Source organism: Sycon ciliatum, chromosome 2, assembly GCF_964019385.1.
Source record: "Sycon ciliatum chromosome 2, ocSycCili1.1, whole genome shotgun sequence".
NCBI classification, from domain to species: Eukaryota; Metazoa; Porifera; class Calcarea; order Leucosolenida; family Sycettidae; genus Sycon; species Sycon ciliatum.
The window spans coordinates 5,734,484-5,758,587 of record NC_088644.1 but is presented as its reverse complement, the minus strand read 5'-3'; the positions used below and the strand labels follow the sequence as shown (position 1 = coordinate 5,758,587).

At 45.9% G+C, this 24,104-nt stretch overlaps 1 protein-coding gene across 1 annotated transcript; it reads right to left on the bottom strand.

Annotated features, from left to right (window-relative positions):
- Nucleotides 1-483: 483 nt before the first annotated feature.
- On the bottom strand, nt 484-16,212 carry LOC135808393 (cyclin-dependent kinase 18-like). Its single transcript, XM_065321576.1, has 19 exons — nt 15,602-16,212; nt 13,123-13,253; nt 11,951-12,232; nt 11,506-11,562; nt 10,558-10,592; nt 9,638-9,717; nt 9,188-9,282; nt 7,659-7,721; nt 7,166-7,227; nt 6,643-6,704; nt 5,943-6,003; nt 5,514-5,573; nt 4,547-4,637; nt 4,082-4,145; nt 3,207-3,255; nt 2,839-2,881; nt 2,533-2,623; nt 1,721-1,849; nt 484-982 (listed from the first exon to the last, which is right to left on the bottom strand). The coding sequence occupies exons 1-19, from the start codon at nt 15,762-15,764 to the stop codon at nt 963-965; spliced, it is 1,638 nt and encodes a 545-aa protein (XP_065177648.1). The 5' UTR covers nt 15,765-16,212; the 3' UTR covers nt 484-962.
- Nucleotides 16,213-24,104: the final 7,892 nt, after the last annotated feature.

Here is a 24,104-nt window from a genome sequence, read left to right as displayed (position 1 = left end):
GTATACGTTCCACTGGGAGACTCCGTGCAGCCTCATCACACCGTGTGTATGCGTTCCACTGGGAGACTCCGTGCAGCCTCATCACACCGTGTGTATACGTTCCACTGGGAGACTCCGTGCAGCCTCATCACACCGTGTGTATGCGTTCCACTGGGAGACTCCGTGCAGCCTCATCACACCGTGTGTATGCGTTCCACTGGGAGACTCCGTGCAGCCTCATCACACCGTGTGTATGCGTTCCACTGGGAGACTCCGTGCAGCCTCATTCCCATGGGGGAAATGTGATAAGCAGATGTGCCTTCCCTGGATAAGCAGTTGTGCTTTCCCTGGATAAGCAGATGTGCTTTCCCTGGATAAGCAGTAGTCCCGGAAGAAACATGGGAATTTTTACGAACGCTAGTAGCGACGAGAGAAACTCGTGCTCTTCGGTGTCCAGTCTCAACCTGACTGCCATCAGTCATCATTGTGTACAACATCTTGGTGTACTTTAACTTTAGTTATGTTTAAATATAGTGACTGGAAGTTCAAGAGTCATTGTGCAGCAAAGCAGCGTGTGCGACAATGCGGCAAAACCGCAAGGTGAATAGATATACACAAGTGGAAATACACGTGTGCAGGTAGGCAGTTTCAAGTCGGGGACGGCAGCCTCAACTCAAGCGAGTCAGTAATTCGGCACAAATCGCAAGTAAAAAGGCACCGAAGAAATACGATTCAAAATCATCTGGCTGCAGGTGCATCTGTGTATGCATACAATATCGGCATCATGAATTCTTCAGGTTCATCAGGCCATCATACCACCTTGTTTCCACGTAGATGGTCAAGTTGTTTCAATTGGGACACAGGGAAAAGTCAAGGTGTCCAGTTTCCAGCGTTCAGCGTTGTATTCCACTTTATATCCATGAGGACAGTGTCTATGCGTGGACGGACTTGTCACACTTCGGTTTGACTTCACTTGACGCAGTTTAGACACCACGATCCATCTCTGTCCGGCAGTTGCAGCGGTGCATAGAAGCCAGAAAACATACAAAGGTAGAGAAAGTGTAAGTTCTTTGGTTTGACAAGTTCAGGGATCCATGGCAGAAAAATGCCGGCATTATGTATGATAATGCTCAAGCTGCGGACAGTACTGTTGTGTCCTTTTACTGTGGACCCACCAACACAACACAAAGAAGTGAGGCGGGACCTGGTAGTAATGGAGAATGAATTTCTCAAGTCCGAACACATGTGATAAATGTATGTGGGATTGCTAAGCTCCGGTACTATAAATTTGTCCTCCATCTGTCAGAAGCACTTTGTAGATCCTACCAATCTCTACATCTACCAGTCCTGTACAAAGACTGTCCATCATTGGAGTGTTGTATCTACTCATCTAGTGCTGTATGCCGTACAGTGTATACAAGTCCGTTGTACCTGTGTGGGATTATGAAAACTGGAAACTTGGAGTTGCAGCGTGTTATTCTTCTGTCATTGCTGTGTGCGGCGGAGCTTAATAGTCTCCAAGTTTGATACATAAATATTATAAACATTGGACTCGGATGAGCTGATTGTTTAGTAACTGGTGGTGTTAGTGGACATTATAGCGTAACTTGTAGTTCCTTGGTCCTTTTTCTTTTGTATAATAAACCTTCTTTTTTTAAGCAGACACTGATTTCAACTGAAGTTTCCACGGGTTTTTGAAGGGGTGTTTTAATTCCTCGCTGCAGGTGAATGGCTTTCTCACCATTGTAATAATCCTCCAGATCATCAACATCAGAGTCTTCTTTTTCTTCTTCTTCTTCTTCCGCATCGGGCGGAACGTAACCTGGGTCCGGTCTCAGCTCGACTCCCTGAATGGAGAAGATGCTTGTCACTGAACAAGAGAGGAAGACAGGAGAAAGCTTGATATAACATGGTGTTAGAGCAGAGCTTTATTTTTTTTATTTTTTTTTACGATTATTACAGGTCGCAGGCAAAGACGAAAATTGTAGTGATGTATACTGCAGGTGGCCAATGTCCAAGTGACAATTATAAATTTTGCGTTGGCCTAAAAAATGCATGGGTGTATGCTCAATGGCAGGCACCTTTAGCACATGTCTTGTAGAGTGGATTGGTCCAAGAGCAGGATCACAATACAGAGTGTACCGTAAGCTTGAAGAGTACCTATTCGTTGTTATGAACTTATCCCTTAGTATAGTGATCTTAGTATGTCACCACCACCGCTTGCAGCGCATAGTATTGACCCCCCGCCCCCACAGGCAATAAAAATATACTATAATCCTGTTGAAAACAAAAACCTGCTACTGGGGAGCAAACCCTTTCTTACTTCAGCATCATTGCAAATTATAACACCGAACGATATGTTCATTTGTTTGAGGATAAGGTGCAAATGGGAGAAGTCTGAAGAAATATTGACTGTCACCACCAGGACTCGAACCAGAGACCCTCGCCGATGCTCTACCACTAAGCTATGGTGTAGTCGTCATCCAAGAATCATGTAACAGAATTTCTTCTTTTGGTTGAAAATAATTCGAAAAGGACACAAAAGGCACGTACTGTGGGGGATTCGCTGCACCTCCTCGCCCAGGGCAAAGAAGTATGGATGCTTCATTGCCTGGAGAGCGGTCAGTCTCGTGTCCGGTGAGTACTGGAGTGTGCAGAGCCGTCAAGAGACAGAGAGACAGAGAGGTACATGGAAAATCAGTGGCATGCACAACAGAAGCAACACAAGCAGTGTATCGTTTCCTACTTGAAGTACCAATGCCTCGCCCTGTTCCAAGTCATAGACTACAACATGCACACGTGAGAGATTATTGAGCAGCTGAGCATTCCACTCAATGATAGCTATGATCAATCACTTACATCAAGCAACTTCTTGAGTAGGTCGGCACCATTGATGGAAAGCCTACAGCAACACATCAAACCCAGCATCAAGTAGACTTTAGGTTCAGGAATAAGGTGGCTGGAAAGCGGTAACTTCTCAGCTTTGTTCTATGACCACAGCCTATTGTGTTAGTAACACCTTGAAGCATTCTACCAGTGACTGATTTCTGTGGACGTCACCTTTTGACATGAACGTGGAAACATACAAGCTTTAGATACAATTCACAAATAGCAACAGCGCAACCAGGTCCTTCCTTGCCGTTACTCGGAGTTTCGTGTCCGAAAACTTGCTTGAGATGTAAGCTTGAGATATTAAACAGAAACCCAGAGACTATTGTCATCCCTACCTTGGTGCCAGCACTTGAATAGGGTGAGGAATATACAGCGCGAAGTTGCCTGCAGAAAGATACAACACGATACGTGTTTCCTTATACGGACGCAGTGGCTGCTGCATGTGCGTGTGTGATGGAGAAATGCCGGTGATAGTTGCTCCTTGCCTAGCTGCTCTTAGTGAGTTGTTGAATAATACAGTCAGACCTCGCTTATCCGGTCCCCTCGCCATAAGGAAGAAAATCGTTGGTTAACGATTTACAGCATATGCCACGTATATATACAGTATGTGTGTTCGATTATCTGGTTTCCTCGCCTATCCGGTTTTTTTGTGGCGGTTAAGCGATGTCTGACTGTAATAGTGTTATACAGTGATAGTGATGCAGAGGGTTGTTATTACTGAAGTACATTGCTGCTTCTCCAGTCCACTTCTGTCTATGGGGTTCTCCAGTGCATTCAAATTGCTCAGTGTGGTCACTGGATGCCAGCCGCCACCACGGTATGCTTTGTCTGCAGCCACCGGATATGCACTATAGGATGCTTGTGTGTGTGTGTGTGTGTGTGTGTGTGTGTGTGTGTGTGTGCGTGCATGTGTGTGTGTCCATGTGCGTGTATGTGTGTGTGTGTGCGTGTGTGTGTGTGTGTGTCTGAGTATTGGACATTACCACTGTTACAGCTGTAGAGCGCAGCCAGTCAAGTGACTTTTGTTCAAAACGGTTGACTGCAGCTTTGGGGTACAGAGCTGGCTTTTTTGTCCACCCTGGAGATGTGACCTGTCAGTTATATACAATATACAGTGTATGTGCTACTGGATGATGGTGGAAAAAGGCTGACCCATGCACCATCTTACCGAGTTGAGTATCACCAGTGTGATCACTGCCTGCGGTCTTACCTTCTACGAACTTTTCGTTCTTCTCGATTCCCGGCCACGTCTTCTCATTCGGTGTTCCCATTGCCTGACAATCACCCAACGTGTATACAGACATGACAATCACCCAACGTGTACATGTATTGCAGACAAACATGTTCTGTGCATGGCCGTCCAAATACAGTATTGCAAATTGGTCCTTCTCACAATGCAGACACGGTGTACATAAGCAAGAAATCCGACTTCAGGCAACGCAAAGTCCACACTGCACTTTAAAAAAAACAATTTAATACAGCGAGCATACTGCCAGGGTTACCCAGCACCGGCCTGCCAGGTAGTTACACCAACGGTTTAGGGGCCAAAACATCAATCTTTGTGATTCACTATCACTGTCATGACTACGACAAAAGCCTCTTTCACGAGCAAACAGAATACAATTCACTGTGCCATGGCGAAGGACTATGACTGTGACTTTGGTGCCCACTGTACCTTGAATATCAAGGCCAGCTCATTTTCTGCGTCTGACCCGGGGAACACTGGCCTGCCACACACCATCTCAAAGAAGATACAGCCGACTCCCCTGCGATACAGTAGAGGCCAGACAACACCATAGAGTTGGGTGAAATAAGGAGCAATCCGTGTATCACTGTGTCATTAAATGACAACATGATACACGGATTGACAAATTTTATCAAATGCCATTGCAATAGTAACCGGGTGCTAAAGATAGAGATCGAGACATCTGGACTGCATGCAGACACAGTGCACTGGTAGTTCACCTTGCCACGCGGGGGAGATCTCACTTCCAAATGGACTACCTCTGTGCAGGTGACAGTGGTGCTGTAGAGACTAGTTCACTGTCTACATGCACATGTATCGTGGAAGAGTTTATATGCCATGACACACACCACATTTGAGAAAATTAATCATGATCAGCTGGTCAATGTAATTAACAGGTGTACGGGCACCTTCAGGCGAAACATTTCACATTCAAAATCCGACCCTCAACCACTTCAAAACTGGTACTCGGCTACGGAATTACAGTCCATTTCAAAACTATAGACGCGTACCTAGGCAAAAACCGTTATGCCAGCATCTACACCACATAAAATCTGTGATCACTTTGTGCATAAATTTTTCCAAATTGGGCGTCTGTTATCCAATCGTTTAGAAGCTATATGAGAGTAATTGTGGAGCGGACCTGAGCAATATTCCGAAAACTATTCTCAAAAAGCTCCAGCCAAATTTGAAATACTTCAAAAACCCTACGCGTCTATAGTTTTGAAATGGACTGTAGATACGAATCACACCTACAAAGAATCCTTTAATGGCAATTATAAGAAAAGTGACGAAATCAATATGGTTCGTTTTGCGTCTTAGCTCTTTCCATGAATCATGAATCATGAAGATGGCATACCCTACTGTGCACAGTTGGTGCATGGAGTAAACAACTCACCACATATCAATACTGCCAGTGTACTTGGTATTGCCCAGGAGAACATCGGGTGGACGATACCTGAGAATGTAAAATATGGTACACGCACACACACACACACACGCACCCACAAGCACACACGTGCACACATACGCGCACACATACGCGCATACACACAGATGGTGAGAACACGGTAGGGTATACAGCAATAATATCCACAGAAGGCACAAGTGCGGCAATTGCTACCAAAGTGCAACCACCAGGAATTGAGACTGAACTGTTCCTGTTGACAAACTCGCATATCTTTTTACATCTTGCGGGTTGATTTCAAACAGTTAGCAAACAAGGACAGATTGGAGAGTCTGCGGTAGCCTTTTTACTCATGCAGGCATGCAGCAGAGAAGGAAGCTGCAATCAACTAGCTTCCCTCCTGTACTGCTCGTCCCTTACCAGAGGGTGACAACTTCGTTGGAGTAGGTTTTGGACGGGACTGTTTTGGCACGGGCTAGGCCTGATTGAAAAAGGAAGGACAGGAAACCATGATCGGTGTTAGTGCCGAGTATCAAATATCAAAGAATTCTCCACCATGTCTCCAGCTGAACATCAGTTGGATAGGGTGAGGTCAAAACGAGAATCGCTGCCGACTTCCTTTTACGAAATGTGTGTCAGTTTGGTATACACAATCACATCTCTGGTATCAGGTTAATCTAGCTGAGGCAGTGCTTGCTACTCGGAAAATCCCAAACTCAGAACATGCCTTTGTTCATATGCACTTGTAGGATAGTGAATACGCTTGGCAGCAGTTTCGGACTGGGAGTGTGTAAAAACCAGAGTGAGCAGGTCATGGGCTGTTGCTAGTGTTGCCAATGTTGTCTGTGCTGCCAGTGATGTCAGTGTAATCAGGGATTTGTGGCAAATACTGCTGTAGAGCGGTACCCGGGAGGGTGTCTTATAGCTATTCTATTCCAATTCCTGAATGGCTGACAGAAATCAAGACTGTCAGTTCTGTGTCATATGGCCTGGAATGGTGCAACAATATTCTACATATGTGTAATAATATTACTACTAGAAACATTCTCAGGATCCAGTGAGTGCATATGGGATTGAGTTAACACCGTTAGTAGGTAATGCCATCTGCAGTTGCACTTACCAAAGTCAGCCAGCTTCAGCTCCCCGACTTCGCTGATGAGCAGATTCTGTGGTTTCAAATCCCTGCACAAATACACACAGCAGACAGCATGGTGAGTGTAGTCAATCTCAGTGTACAAACTCAAGTACGGGCAAAATGTATTGGAGTATCTGAAGAACACTTTGCTGTGGTAGATCTGCATTGTGTACTGGTATGATGGTGGAATGTGTAAGCCACACTCAGAGTTACTCACACGAATGTGCGAAGGACACTGTAAGCTAGATGGGGCAAGCAACAAGACAAGACAAACAGTCGACCTTGAGAAAAACGACCCTCGATCATGCATGAGAAAAGTGTCGTTGTTCATGTGGTTGAAGATTGTATCGCTATTCGCGGGTTATTCACGCGGCTATATTCGAAGTCGTTATTTATGAGATTGACTGTACACCTCTTCTATCAATATATTACTTTCTACATGTGTATATGTGCAAGCAGACTGAATGATACCGAAGAGGCAGCGGCAGTGCTCTGCACCCTGTCTTACCGATGCAGCACAGCCCGACTGTGGCAGTAGGCCAGACCTCGTATAATCTGAAACAGGAAGATCTGCACATGGGTACCACAACAACACCATGTGCATGTGACAGTCAGTGCTGGGTGGAAAAACCATCCATTATCATAAAAGCAGTGACAACTGACAACTAGTGAATACTAGTACATCATCTACGATACATGCACTATGAAATATCCCCGGAAATGTGCCAAATTCACCCACCCAATTTGTGCAAAATGGATTTTCATCAAGACATGTATTGCATTTTCCGGTCAAATATCCAGTTCCTGGACCACCTGAAATCTCGGTGCTACAGCCCCGTTATGGATACCGTGTGATGTTGGCCGTATTTCAACATGAAACCTACATGTCTGTGGCCTAGTAACATACTTCCGGTTGCTTAACTTCAGCGACGGAAGTCCCCACACACAGCTCTAAATCTCTAACATCAACAAAGTTTGTATGTCATGTGCATGTAGCTGACCTTGATGTTGTCCATGTGCAGCAGTCCATTACACATGTCCATGTACTGCTTGAGATCTCGCTTCTACTCATCCAGGCCACACAAACACACGTTCATATACCACACACATTCACGCACATACACACATTCACGCACATACACAAATACATGCACACACACATACACACACACACACACACACACACACACACACACACACACACACACACACACACACACACACACACACACAAAGACACAAAAGCACATAGGCACAGAATGAAACAAAAAAATGACCCTGTTCAAGTACAAATAGGATGAAGTTTCCCGAGTGAGCAGCAAATCTATCCTAGCTTGAGCTTGAAGTAACTGTGGCAAGTCATTTCCAGAAGAACAAGTTAAACAAGGGTAAACATCGACTCTTATGGTGCTGGTGAACTGTATGCTTTTAGCACCACACCAACATCGCCAAAGTTGACATTGGGCCATTGAATCACACCACAGTAAAGCACAGGTTATGGAGTGATTAATGAGGCATTCAACAGCGGAACCTTTGATTGCACATGTTGAGTGCACAATAGCCTTGCAGCCTGGACCCTTCATCATAGTGATGATTGCCAGCTCTAAAAGTGACATATTTGTTGCTGTCTTTTCAGTGCTGGGGCACAAGTATTCTTGCACTATGGTACATTGCATGCTGGGCGGATTGATCTATGACTGCAACGTGCAACGTTCCACCTGCCCCTGACCGATTGCACTCCTAAAACGGTGGTCAGTCTCTTGGCAGTTCAGTTCCAGTTCAGCACTGTAGCTAGCCTGGTGCAACCATCGGAATCTGGCTCTCCTGCCTACGTTCATCTCAGCCTTATGAAGTTCTAAAGGCACACAGTTTCTGTGCTGTAGGTGCCGTCCCAATCAACTTCATGACTTTCGCAGACGGCAACTCAGATGTGATGTTTTAACGCCACGCCCGAAAAATCCAGTATGGTTTTCGGACTGTCACATAGCTTTACTTCACATGCATTTTTGTGTGAAATGTGCACCACTACCACCACAACCACCACCTTGGACCACCACCATTACCACCACCACACAGGTGCTGTTTTTTGTGTGATTATTAGCGCTACTGATTTCTGTGCGTCCTTTTCTCACCTTGGTCTGTATTCGTGATAGTGTTATATCTGTTGATGACACCTAAATTCTGCACTATTCTGTTCGTGTGGACTTTACATGTGTGACTTACACAAATTGTACCAGTATGCTGTGTCTTATACAGCACTATCCAGTTCAATTCTATCAGTCCGCAACTGATTATCCTCTGGTGAGCTGCTTTTAGTTCTGGAACTAAGAATGCTTTTTCAGGAGTAAACTAATGCCCTGGAATGTTTGGGATGTTTGCAGGCTGGGTTCTGCATGCACCATAAGGTCATGTTGAGTGCAAGCAAGTGCCTTCACCATAGTATTAACAAACAAACGCAAGGACTACACCATCAACAGACTAATCTTATGATGTCCAGTAACCGTGGAGTGCGTCCACCACGTGGACTTACCACATACTCAAAGACGATCATCAGCATGCCAGGTGAGTAGACAATGTCATGGAGAGTGACGATGTTTGAATGCTTCAAGTTCTTCAATAGGGAAACTACAACACAGAGTTGCACAGAACACAGTGGTAAAGAAACTGATCAATCAGCCACATAGCTTACTGTAAACCAAGAAACCTTTTCTGCATGCTGCCTTGGCATCCGTTCAAGAATAGCATTGGTTCACGATGAGAAACTTCCACGGTCATAGTGTTATCTCTTCAGTTGGATTCTGTGTATTGTTCACAACAATACACGGAGCAGTTGGCAACGACTCAATTTCACAAATGTGTAGTGGTCGCGAAAATAACGATTTTTTTTAGAATCTAGTGAAAATTTCTCCATTTTACAGTATCTGAATACAATGTTTTAGGCAGGTAGATACCCAGCACAGGTCTCAAAGTGATCGCTTACTTTCTCTGATGGCCGTGCACGGTGCTCCTTCTTCGTGCTCCAGTCGGATTTCTTTCAGGGCCACTGGTAGACCAGTCAAGCTGTAGACAAAAATACCAATGCCCACATATACACACACAATTTATTTATTTTATGTTATTCCAAGCAATACATGGTTGGGGTAGCCAATGACCACTTTTCGTGGATATTGCAGGGTTTTTATCGCCAACCACGGCTAACAAGGAAAAGAGGAAGAAGTCAAAAGAAAAGGAAAAGAAGAAAGAAGCAAGTATGGCCTAAAACTGTGGTCTAAAGCAAGGCATTCCTGAATGCTGCTAAAGTAGAAATGCCGTTTGTCTCTTGGTGCAGCAAAAGCCACTGCGAATAGCTATGGAAAAGGGGGGGGAGTGTCGCAATGTAGAAGAGTAGCCTAGAGGAAGGGAGAATTGGCTCCTAGCGGGCTATCCCGTCGGAACCAGTCAAATTGTTTTTAAAGATGCGGGGTATTTTGGAAAGTCGAACCCGATGGACAAGACAGCACGTCAATGAAAGACATAATGCTTTGCTGGTCGGTTTGTCGCACTGCTGCTAAGGGACAAAATGTGGGAAAAGGGCTGTATTACTTCTCAGTAGGAGACTGGCAGGGGTTTGAACCAACAGGAAAACAAAGCACAGCGGTTGGAAAATCTGATGTTCAAAAATTGCCGATGGCAAAAGAGTTAATAATACTGCTCCAGTAAAAGTGAGAGGAGCCATTATCGGGACCCCAACATGGAAAAACATAGCGGGATTCCAAGAAAACTGTTATCACTAATTGCCTATGGCAGCAAGGACCCATTGCTGCCTTGCTGGATAAAGTTGCTGTCTGGTTAGACCCATGAACATACAACCCGAAGAGTACAAGCCAACTGTGTCTATCCATCCTGATTACTCTTCCTCACCTGCTCTTTCCAAGGAACACTGACGCATAGGTGCCCTACAACCAAGAACAATGCGGAACAAAAGGCAGCAAAGGTGCCCAGAGGCAGGACAGAAGCATCAGAATTCCATGCAATAGTGGGTGAGTGGATTGCACAGAAATGACATTTTATACCGACGGTTTTTAAATGAAAATTTGGAACCCCGTTTAACACAGAGCTCCATTGTACGGAAATTGGGGAAATGGCAAAAGACTAGTCAACACACAGTCACACATTCTGTGTGATATTGTGGTGTGACTGAATGTTGCCCAGTGTTGCCATGTACTCAATTTTTTAAAGATATACCATAAACTTGATAAAGTACAATAGGCGTGCCCTGCTACCTGCGTCTCTTTATGGCTGTACTTTGGAGGTGGGGCGGGTGAGCGTGTGCATGCGGCATACTAGTACACACAGTACAAATATGGTGCTGCCACTCCTCATACTCATTTCACGTCTGACTGGTATCAAGTGAGCTCTGCACAACGATACTGTGTTGGTACATGGGACCATGCATGTGCATGACCTACAGCTCAGTATACTCTTTAGTTGACTGTACAAGTTCTAATACACTATGGTCTCAGCTGTACCGGCAGGACCGCAGCACCCAGTCCGCCTGGTCCATTTTTTGAAACGGTTGACCCATCCAATTCTCGCAAGCCGGTACATGCAGATCTTGGTCTGAAAAACAGGAAGTTCCTGGTTGAAATAACGTACATTTCCACGGACGATCCCCATGATTTGACCGGATTACCTGAAATATTGGTGCTACGGCCTTGACCGGTCATATGGAATTCCTTTCCCCGGCTGTGAATCAATGCTGGGTGCTCTCGAGGTACTTTATAGTACCCGTAAATGTATTCGATTAATAGTCTATCACAAGGTTTGCGTCAACTCTGTGTGGCACAATTAGGGATGTTCATCATATACCTCTCCAAGCTTGTCCAACTTCTCGTATGTCTCCTTCTTCCCAAATCCCATGTCGCTCTGTGATGGGAAACAGAAAAGACACAAAGAAAATCCTTCAGAAGCGCTTCAAGATGCATGATAGCTCAAGAACACATAGCAAAACAAAAATGGGGCTTGGCGCAGGCTGGTCGATTGCAAGGTTCCCGATACACCAGAGAAGAATTCAGTAGAAGCTAGGTTAATCTAAGCCAGTCTGTGCCATGGCTCCGGAGATGGACGGGATATTTTTTATCTGCTTTTGAGCTCCAAGAAAGGCACCATATTTCATATACTGGTGGCAAAACTTCATTGCAGTGCATGGCCCAGCTGCCAGAATTAATGCTGTGAATGTGTTTCATGCTTAAAACCCATTGATGACATTAGATTCAGTCATTTGCTCTATACATTTGTAATGTCCCAACCATACCAGCGATCTGCGTCGAACCAGTCGGCTCATCGGTCGATTCAAGTCCATGGCTGGTGACATGCTATTGGTTGGCGAGGAGGGTACGGACATACTGTAGGATCGTCTCTGCGGCGTTGATGCACCACTGCCGGGTAGCGACTGACCACCGCGGTCCATCATCCGAGCAAACTCCTGCTCATCAAGTGGATATCTACCATCGCCGCCGCCACTAACACCTGGCTGCAGATTCGGAGGCAGGGACAGACGCTTCTTATCCTTTGCCTTGTAGCTGTCACCAGGTGCCTAGAAATGGAAGAAGAACAATAATTGTTGTAAAGAAAAAAGGCCCACGAAACTAAGAGTTATGCTATAGTGTCCACTAACACCACCAGCTACTAAACAATCAGCTCATGGGATAACATTGCACGACACTGACCGACGGTACTGACGTTCTACAACTAACTGGCTAACAGCTCTAGCAATAATTGTTGTGTTTGTTGTGGTGTATGTCGTACGACAATTCTCTACAACTACAGTTGAACTCTATTCAGATGTACCCTATGGGCAGTAGGAAAGTGTACGTAGTATCCGCCGTACTCCCAACATACTTCAATAATGATCAAGAGACATACGTGTGCTGCGGACAATGTCCATGCTGTGCAAGAGTAATATTTTATCACAGTATGTACTAAGTGAGTTCCACTGTATATCGTGGACATGTATTATCGTCGCCGTACAAATATGCCAGATTCGTGTTGACATGTTGGAGGAGCGTCAGTGGTGAAGTACATACATGTATGTAGCCACCCGGACACTTGCAGCTGTAGGTGCCGCCACGTTTGGTATTGGGCAAGCTCTGTGGAATGAGATGCATTTGTTTTTACAATGCTTTAGCTCCATAACGGTCGCTAACAGTTTTGTACAGAGATGCTCAACGAAATCCGATGACATGAATCAACTTTGCGCCCTTCCGTGACCAGTGACATCCCAGTGTGGCAGGCCGAGGGCTGCACAGCACCCAGTGTGGCAGGCCGAGGGCTGCACAGCACCCGGTGTGGCATTCACTCGCTGGATTGGATTTCATTGAGCAGCACTGTAGCTCATCCAGCACTCACACCAGCAAGCCTGCTGGATAAGTACTGGGGAGTAGTAAGTCAATAGTGCTAAGCAGTCAGGATCGTGTCTGTGCTTACCTTAGGCCGCCGGAAGACATTGGGAAGCGTGAATCCCGACGCTGATGTTGCCTGCATGGCTAAGTCACCGTCCATGCTGGCGCCTGTGTTGTATCCGCTCTCTTCCCGCTCTTCATAGCCGTATGAAGAATCTAGCAAAGTAACCATGGTAACCGGTGTTCACGCAATACTGGAATGTATGGAGGTGCTTTTGCAACATGCCAGTCGTGAGATCAATGCCCATCATACAATGGGCAGTACAGATACATGTAGGTATGGGGGCATACTGTACTATACACATTCCGGTACACGTAGATCTACAATGACATTATGTACATGTTACTGGTACATGTGCATGATAACAACGGTATGGTGCTAGTGTAGATGTGCATGATAACAACGGTATGGTGCTAGTGTAGATGTACATGATAACAACGGTATGGTGCTAGTGTAGATGTGCATGATAACAACGGTATGGTGCTAGTGTACATGTGCATGATAACAACGGTATGGTGGTAGTGTAGATGTACATGATAACAACGGTATGGTGGTAGTGTAGATGTGCATGATAACAACGGTATGGTGCTAGTGTAGATGTGCATGATAACAACGGTATGGTGCTAGTGTAGATGTGCATGATAACAACGGTATGGTGCTAGTGTAGATGTGCATGATAACAACGGTATGGTGCTAGTGTAGATGTGCATGATAACAACGGTATGGTGCTAGTGTAGATGTGCATGATAACAACGGTATGGTGCTAGTGTAGATGTACATGATAACAACGGTATGGTGCTAGTGTAGATGTACATGATAACAACGGTATGGTGCTAGTGTAGATGTGCATGATAACAACGGTATGGTGGTAGTGTAGATGTGCATGATAACAACAGTATGGTGGTAGTGTACATGTGCATGATAACAACGGTATGGTGCTAGTGTAGATGTACATGATAACAACGGTATGGTGCTAGTGTAGATGTGCATGATAACAACGGTATGGTGCTAGTGTAGATGTGCATGATAACAACGGTATGGTGCTAGTGTAGATGTACATGATAACAACGGTATGGTGCTAGTGTAGATGTACATGATAACAACGGTATGGTGCTAGTGTAGATGTGCATGATAACAACGGTATGGTGGTAGTGTAGATGTGCATGATAACAACGGTATGGTGGTAGTGTACATGTGCATGATAACAACGGTATGGTGCTAGTGTAGATGTACATGATAACAACGGTATGGTGGTAGTGTAGATGTGCATGATAACAACGGTATGGTGGTAGTGTAGATGTACATGATAACAACGGTATGGTGCTAGTGTAGATGTACATGATAACAACGGTATGGTGCTAGTGTAGATGTGCATGATAACAACGGTATGGTGCTAGTGTAGATGTGCATGATAACAACGGTATGGTGCTAGTGTAGATGTGCATGATAACAACGGTATGGTGCTAGTGTAGATGTGCATGATAACAACGGTATGGTGCTAGTGTAGATGTGCATGATAACAACGGTATGGTGCTAGTGTAGATGTGCATGATAACAACGGTATGGTGCTAGTGTAGATGTACATGATAACAACGGTATGGTGCTAGTGTAGATGTACATGATAACAACGGTATGGTGGTAGTGTAGATGTGCATGATAACAACGGTATGGTGGTAGTGTACATGTGCATGATAACAACGGTATGCTGGTAGTGTACATGTGCATGATAACAACGGTATGGTGCTAGTGTAGATGTACATGATAACAACGGTATGGTGGTAGTGTAGATGTACATGATAACAACGGTATGCTGGTAGTGTAGATGTACATGATAACAACGGTATGGTGCTAGTGTAGATGTACATGATAACAACGGTATGGTGCTAGTGTAGATGTACATGATAACAACGGTATGGTGCTAGTGTAGATGTGCATGATAACAACGGTATGGTGCTAGTGTAGATGTGCATGATAACAACGGTATGGTGCTAGTGTAGATGTACATGATAACAACGGTATGGTGCTAGTGTAGATGTACATGATAACAACGGTATGGTGCTAGTGTAGATGTACATGATAACAACGGTATGGTGCTAGTGTAGATGTGCATGATAACAACGGTATGGTGCTAGTGTAGATGTGCATGATAACAACAGTATGGTGCTAGTGTAGATGTAGTTCGAACTCTAAACAAGAAGCAGCCATCCATGCTCAGCCTCGACCAAGAAAATCATCAAGACAACAGACAGTGCTACTTGCACCCATTCACTGACCATAGCATAGGTCTGCACTACGATCGGCCAATTCACATGCACAGTGCTGCCATTGCCCTGGCCGTGGGCCTGGACTACCAACTATGCACTGAACAACTACATGCAGCTAACACTTCTGCCTAGTCTGATGTGTTGAACCGCGGATCAGTGACAAAAAAGAAGTGTTGTGACGAACACGCCCAAACAAACATGAACAAGTCAAAAACAAATTCCCCTCTCTTCCAACTTACCGGAGAGAAACTTGGTGGATGCAGTGGCCGCGTACTCATCGTGCTGTTCACCCAGAACATGCTCCTCCATCTCACTGAAGGCCTCCGCATCGCGCGACCTCTGCCGTAAAGATAGCGAGAGCCGACTGCGCCACTTGGATTTATCCGAACCGCTGGTCGCCATACTCCGCCGTCCCGTAGCCTGCCCTTCGCCACTGCCGCTGGCTGTCGTCGAGTGGTCAAGCTCTGCTTGGGAGAGCTAACCGTCCTGTCTTCCTTCCTTCCTTCCTTCCCTGGCACAGATGGTAGGCAGAGAGAAGGAGAGGGCTGCGGATACGATGATGGCCTAGGCTAGGGCTGAACCTAGAGACCACGGCCACTGACAATTTTTGAGGGCAGCTTCGCCCACTGTATGTGTCCGGGCGCACCCTCTCTACTCGCAGCGCCAAACACAGCCTGGCGACTGGTTTCAGGTCCACGGAGCTGCAGAAATCTAACTCTCGTCAGTGCAGTGATCGTAAGGTGACTTCGCGATTGATCCCCAGTTGATGTTAGTGATAACCACTGAGCTGGAGCAGTAGAGGATTCTTCAGTCTGACTCTATACTAGTATCCAAAAGCAAAGATTTGGCGTTCAACTCGATCATTGGGTAGATCTACATGATCAACATACAGTCACCACTGCAGCACTGGGACTTGGCAGTCGCTACAGCACAGAACACCCGGGGTTGGGCGGTACGGCAAGTATAATAGTTGTACGTACAGTGTATGTAGTCGATCAGATGTTCTGCTTGAGATGCTCCCAGACCTTGGCATTGTTACCAGCCACGTGTCTTCAAGAAACCGGTCCGACTCCGAGGAATATCAATACTGTCAAGTGTCATGCCTGCAGCTCGCAGGAAGGCTGTCTGCGGTAGACCAGCTACATGTCAGCTGCGGCAGTGCTGGGAGAGGAGGGCCAGGGAGGGGAGCCGCTGGTGCCATGCATGCGGCCTGTGACATCCTGTAGTAGTGTAGGACCAGCACAAGTGAGTAGAGGGAGCGGCGGATGGAGCAAATCTTCCAGCATGGTGTCATTTACAGAGACCGCAGCTGGACAGAACCACACTGGGAGAGGGACTTGGTCATGACATACATTGCATGGCCTTATACTGGTGTTGCATGGAGTCTTGGATGATTTCGTGGCGTACCCGCCCACTGTTTTGATCGATCCCGGGTACTTGTTTGAATGGCTGCGATCGACGGTACCGATGCCTATTTTCATAAACCTTTCCGCTTATAAAATGCGAAAATGTGTAAATACGTCACTGTTTCGTGGTTTTCCTTTGTTGGTCCGGTTTCATTTTCGGACTCTTGGTCCAACCTGCGCACCATGATGTATGAGATGTACTAGTGCTAGTAGTAGTAGTAGCCATCATGGTAACTGACTGTATACGAGTTATTGCGCCACGCGGACATTTCCAGCTGCTGTGTTCCTAGCTGTACTCCAACTACCGTGCACCAGTACACAGTGTTCAACTGTTGACGGAAGTCTTTTGTCCATGATTGTGGTGTGCGAGTCCCGTAGCTTTGTCAATCTGCGTCAGTCAATTATTTGTCCTGAGAATTATGGAAACAACACTGGATTATCATCGGCCCATGTGCAATCACAGAGGCAAGGATGCCTGTTGAATAATGTTTACAGCCAGTGGTGTTGGTTTGTATTGTTGGATTGTGCGCCCAATAGCAATCATATACATCGGCAAGTACAAAATATGCTACTGGTATACATGTACATTCCGGGAAAATTACATGGACGGGAATGCGAGAAAGGGTTAGAAGGACGGAAAGAAGATGCATGACAGGGAATGACCATTATTTTTGTAGTTTGAATTTTGTTTCTATTTTTGACATTTTTTCGGGGTAGCGGCCTCTTTTGCGGGCAAGATAAAGTCATGTAGATGTAGATGTGAAAATAATAGAGATAACATGATATTGCTGTACAGTACATTGGAAAACTCCAAGAAATTCCACGTAAAACAGACGAAATTCAGTTCTCAATGGCCGATGCCTACCCAGCACCATCCTGCGTCGACAGGCCAGTCAGGCGCCTTCTGCATGGAACACTGCAAATTGGGTACGAATTCGCACCCAAGCCATTATGATTGAAAAGGGCTTGTCCCACTGGTGGGCGAGGCGACCAGCAAGTCGCTTCTGATAGCTGGCATATTCACGATGCAGCACCGCATCTAGCCCTTTCCCAAAGGTGCTCTTTTAATTCGCACTTAGTGCTTTTCGCGTCCCTCAAAATACATGTACATGTATGCTGAAAAGTGCTCTTTCTTCAGTGGAAACAGGCAAAAAGTGCTCTTTTTTCAGTGAAGCATAGCCATGCAACATGTTCAGATATGAACCCAAGCTGAGAAATGAATACGAACTCTTCCATTTATGGGTCCACGAAAGGCAAAACAGGAATGAATAATAGAAGTAAAGTAAAAAAAAAAAACACTTTTTACGGCATTGTGTACAAGCTTCACCAACTAATTACTTGTTGCCCCCAAAAAAGCAGCGTGCAAAGGCCCATGGAGCACTCGGACACTGTGATCGCATGCATGAGCAAACAGATTTTAGCACTTTTTCAGCTAAAAAGCTCAAAAAGGGCGATATTCACCAAAAACGCAATAAAGGGCGAAAGAAACGGGCTTTTCCAAAAAGGGCCAAAAAGGGCCAAAAAGGGCGAGCACCTTTGGGAAGGGCTAACCGCATCCGTGGAACACACCAGTGGTGTGAAAGACCGGCGGAGGTCCTCGGAGGCCTGACGGTACTTTTTTTATTCTTTTATTCTTTTATTCCACGATGGCGTGACGCCAATAAGGATGATTAATAAGTGCGATAGAACTGGTACTAGCCAGAAACAGCTAGATGGAAATTAACCGGGAGGCAAGAAGCAATGGATCATGAAAAACAAGCGGGGGCAATAACGTTAGCAGCGTTGATCGAGATAGTTAAGTACACGTTCGAGATATCAGAAACCAGGGGGATGCGCGGAGCAGTAACAGGTACTGCTCAAAAGAAGACTGGATGCATTGTTTCGGAAAGAATTTCTACGAGGTTGGGTTGTGATGTCGATAGGGAGTGAGTTGTAGAGGGTGAGGGCACTGTTGATGGGGGAATCTCGGTGCCTGTTCGTGTGTGCGTGTCCGATGGAGTAGGTCCTTGTCTGTCGAAGGGTGTATGGTTGGTGTTGACGTGGTGGAAGATGTGGTTGTTGCAGGTGTGGTGGGGAGGTTTGGTGGTGGATGTCCCATGCTAGTAGGGCTTGTTTAACAAGGAGTCGTGAGCTAAGGGTGGGTTCTTTTTCTTCGCGTTGGCAGCGCGGCTGGAAGTACCTTCACAGGATGAATGGGAGTAACTGGGTGCGTTGGCATCAATGATGCGGTTATCAAAAAACGCCACCCCGTTATCCTCCCAAACACCCCGGGCAAGCCAATCAGCCCATCCATACCTTCTCTCCGCAGCACTGATGGTACGGAGCTCGACACCAATCGCAATAATTCAGAGTGCATGGCCGAACATGTCGCTAACTAAATGCAGTTTAAGGGCTGACGACCTATCCGCCTCATTTCCTCACGTCCGACCATGCCCTGACAGCAACCTCAGCACCGTCCGGTTTCGCGAGACAACAGTTGAGCAAACCCTCCGCCAGCTCAACCCCACCAAGGCCACTGGTCCAGATGGGATACCTGCCCGCGTCCTGAAAGCTTGCTCTGCAGAATTGGCACAGCCGCTCTCAAACCATGCTGTCTTCGCTCCGGCATCCAGCCACAACAGTGGAAGGTTGCAAACCTTATTCCAGTCCACAAGCGTAAGTCAAAATCGTCGCCATCCAACTATCGACCAGTATCGCTACTGAGCATCCTATCCAAGGTCATGGAGACTATAGTCAACAGGGCAATCAGCAACGTTACTTCATGGAGACAAATCACTTCCTGTCAGAACGCCAATTTGGCTTCCGTCGCGGCCAAGGTGCAGCAGACCTGCTGACCGCTCTCCCTAGGCCCTGGCGGATAATGCCGGCAGAAGTTCGAGCAGAATATGGGTTATTTTAGAAAAGGAGCAGAATGAGCAGAATTCGGCAGAAAAGTGCGGAAGAAGGAGCAGATACTCTGCAGAACCAGCTACGAAGTGCGGAGAGGGCTGCTGGCGCCTATTTACGGCTCCATTGTGTTCACAAAATACGGCAGAATACGAGCAGAATGGGGCAGAATGCCGGCAGAATACGAGCATGTCGAGCAGAAAACGCTACTTTTCCGAGCATTATCCACCAGGGCCTAGAGCCTCTCCCCCACCAGTGGGTGCACAGCGCAGGAAATAAAGGGGCTTCTCGAGTGCTGGCCATCGACATTGCTGGAGAATTTGACCGGGTGTCACACAATGCTGTTTTGGCACAAGGCTGGAGCGTATGGCATCTCGAGAGGCCTGCATCGGTGGCTCTAAGAGTACCTCTGCAACCGCACACTCCAAGTCCTCATCTCCGCCCAGACATCAGCCAGACGCCCAGTTAAGGCTGGGGTGCCACGGGACAGTATCCCGTGCCCCACCTTATGCTTGGGCTATGTCAACGACCTCGAAGACTACCTTCCAATCGGCTCCAACCTCGCCTCATTCGCCGATGATACAACAATAATTATATGCCGACATCGCAACTGCTGTTCCTGACAAAGCTAGAGTACTCCAGGCTGCTGTTGACCTCGTATCCAGTTGAGGCTCGGATTGGAAAGCGCAATTCGAGCCAGCCAAATCCCAGGCCCTTACAATCTCCCACCATCGTCGAGAATGGCCAATATCCCCATTGTCTTCAATGGAACTCCTGGTGAGGAGCAGCCCTCAATCAAAGTACTGGGCGTCACGTTCGACGAACAGCTAAAATTCAGCCAGCATCTCAGGGCGGTTGCGGTCCGAGCAACGCAGAGACGTGGAGCCTGACGCAGCTCCTGACTATTCCTGCCCGACTTTCAGCCTACAAAGTCCGGTCGGTTATGGAGTATTGCCCAATCGTCTGGATGGGAGCAGCTCCTTTTGGTACTTCGTCCACCATTACATCTTTCTCGTCACCTTTTGTGCCGTTAACGCGTTGTGAATGTTCTCGAGCCACTCAGAAGAATCTACGCACACCGGGACACTTGAAAGGCCTGCCGGCTGACGGCTCAAAATCTCGTTCGTCGCTGCGTCCATGGCCGTTCAAGTGTCCTGTTTAGGAACTATTACGTCATAACACAGAGTGATCGCACCCGTGGAGCAGACCAGAACCTATAGCTGGTACCTTTCTGGCCCGGTCCTTCTGGTAGAGGTAGAATCCAGTTCACTGGTGTCATTCTCTTGAACAAGCTAACGCCCATGAAGCGCTGTGAACCTTGTCACGCCAATTTCTGTGCTCTCTCGAAAGCGTCGAAGAATTTAAAGTAGGTCACTGTTTTTATCTGCTCACCAATGGTCAATCCTTTCTAATGTTGTGTAATATTTTATCTCATCAAATCCTATCCTATTGGTACCTAATGTTCTGCAAGGTTGTTAGGAAATGAACTTCCCGACATCAAATCGGTCTAGGCCTCGACCAAATATGCTTGCGCATATTTCCGCATATTTTGTGAGACAGTTCATATAATATAATTATGGCATATTGAGCGACAAAGGGAATATTGGTATGAAGCCAGCATATAATTCAAATATTCTGAAGAAAATGAGGACAAAACATTCACAGTATTATGGACAAAATGCGTTCAGAAATGCCTTTTATGGATGAATTTGGAATGGTTGAGGCGTTTGCTACATTTCCACATGGATGAACACTATCGCTACGGTTGCTGGGGACACACCCCAGCCATACTATTCCGCATGTGTTTGATTTGCACCATAAGCATGATAGCCGTGAAGCCAACGAATATTCCAAGGTTGTAATTTTACTAAAATGATCTACAATTTCTGCTTATGTCGAGCATATTTTGGCATATTTTGGCATATCTTTTTGCATATCTTGCTAAGCCTTTGGCATATTATGGACGTTTTCCCTGATACATGTATGCGACGAGCATATACTACCACTCTGCAACATTACCTTGATGCTTCCAAGTGCACCCTGGCACATTCAATTTTTCTTGACCAGCACCCTGCTCATTTACAGTCCCTTAATTGGTTCAATTCAGGTGGCACCACCCGAAGCTGCGTTCGTCTCCCCCTAGCTAGGTCTACCCTATTCGTCAATTCCCCTTTCTTTTCCTCCTACTCCACGTGGCTCCAACTGCCTCCCAGTGTTAGACAAGCTCCAGATATGCCCAAATTCCGTACCCTCGTCAGACAGCACTTCAGTATCTCCCAGTAAACAAAGTCACAGTCCCCACTTCCGCTGCATAGCTCGCTGAGCATCCCATTGCTTTGTAAGTTGCTAATCCCTTCCCACTTTGTGTACGTGCTCTTCATTTTCTTTTTTCTCTTCTTCCGTGGTTGGTCTCACCCTCTCCTCAATTTAAGGCTGTCTTGACATGCCACGAGGTGCAGAAATAAATAAATAAATAAATAAAATAAATAAATAATATGCTCTTTTTTAGCATATTTGGTCGAGGCCTAAATCGGTCAGATACACTCCGTGTTTTCGGTTTTTAAACAGGGTTCTTTTTCCCGCAGCTGTCTGTAACATACATGTATTCAGTTACCGTCGGTGACTTCTTTCACTTGTGATTTTTCTCCTCCCCTCCCCGGCATTACTTTTATTATTAAATTTGTCATGTCGCTCGCATTTTTAAAAGGAGGCGCCATCGCCTGTTTGTGTTGCGACTTTAAATATTCAACAACAACAAAAATAACTTTAATAATGCGATTAATAGTATAAGTGAAGCGGACATTACAAAATGATAAGTATCTAAAATGGTTGTTCCTAATCGATTTTCTTGAGACTATCATCAGGGAAAAATCGTCTCACAATAGAGGCTATACTCACTCTATCACATTCACCTGCTTCCACGCCTTCATTTCACTCACCTTTTGTAGTAGCTCACACCGTCGGAACACTCTCACATCTTTTCTTCTAATTTCTTTCGTCTTCTCTCCCACTTTAGTTTTTTTCTTCACACCTCACCTTGTATACTCCCCACTATCCTATAACCTATAAGTAGTTTGTTTTTCCGTATAGCCTCTATTGTGAGACGATTTTCCCTGATGATAGTCTCAAGAAAATCGATTAGGAACAACCATTTTAGATACATGTATTCTCATTCATCATTTTGTAATGTCCGCTTCACTTATACTATTAATCGCATTAATAAAGTTATTGTCTCCTCGTCGCCTTTTCATTAACAACAAAATACTTGTAATTGTATGGCGAGCTTGTTGGAATTTGGACATTTTGGAATCTGAATTGGTGCTGATCACTGTCAGCGCACTGGGTGCACCCTCCGGTGGAATCTGAAGGGTAACAGTATAAGCTCATTCGGAGAAGACGGCGTGTACAGTCAACTTCGCTAATAACGACTGCGGATATAACGACAATTCGCGAATAGGGACAGAATTTCCATGCCCAGAGCAAAGTCCCATCCCATTGTAATACATAATACTGTAATGAGACTTCGGGTATAACGACACTTCGCGAATAAGGACACCTTTTTGATGCCCCGCCGAGTGTCGTTATTAGCGAAGTTGACTGTAGTCGCCTGTGTGATGTCGCTACAAGCACTGTCACGCCGCCACTGTGCTCCAAAAGTATAAAGTTTGCTTGACTTAATAATGTGCTATTGAGGATGGACCGAAGATGGAGTGTTTTCTTCAACAACGAGGTTTGGCTTGGTGAGACATCTCATCTGCACTGGCTTCTAGAGCTAATATTTTAGCTACTCCACCACAGTCTCCAGCTCGCCCCTGGACGCCGCAGCAGAAAGACACAGATGACGAGCGCAAAGACGGAGAAAGAGAGACAGGAGAGAGAGAGAGACTAGTACTATAGACTCTGCCGTTTCTGTGCTGCCTTCTCTTTACATACTACGCATCTACGCATGCACACTGTATACATGTATGTGCATATTACCATGTCTGAAGGTGTGCGGTTTTCAATAAAAAATTAAAAAAATTAAAAAAAGAGAGAACCCCAAAAAAACTATAGTGCAGGTACGCCGTCATCTCGTGAAGTGGTGGGCCAAGTAGCGAAGGAAGATTTCCAAGATAGCACGCATGCGAAAGCACCAACACAATTGGTGCATAACATACTTGACAGTTAGCTGTCACTGAGCTATCGTTGCTGCGCGCTGATAGCTTTTAAAAAGAATATTCGAAAATCCTAAAAAAAAACTCTAGATCAGAGCTCCGCGCACTCTCAAGGGCAGCGAACCGCACAGTAAAAACTTGGCGACGAAGAAAGTCCAGCAAGCGGAATAGTATAGTGCTCCTCTCTACGTGCTGTAGTCGCATTTACTTGGAAGCTCAGTGCAGGGTTTTCGATTGGACCGATGGACTATTTGTGGATGTTTGCGATGTGATGCCAATGACGCAATGTTGCCAAA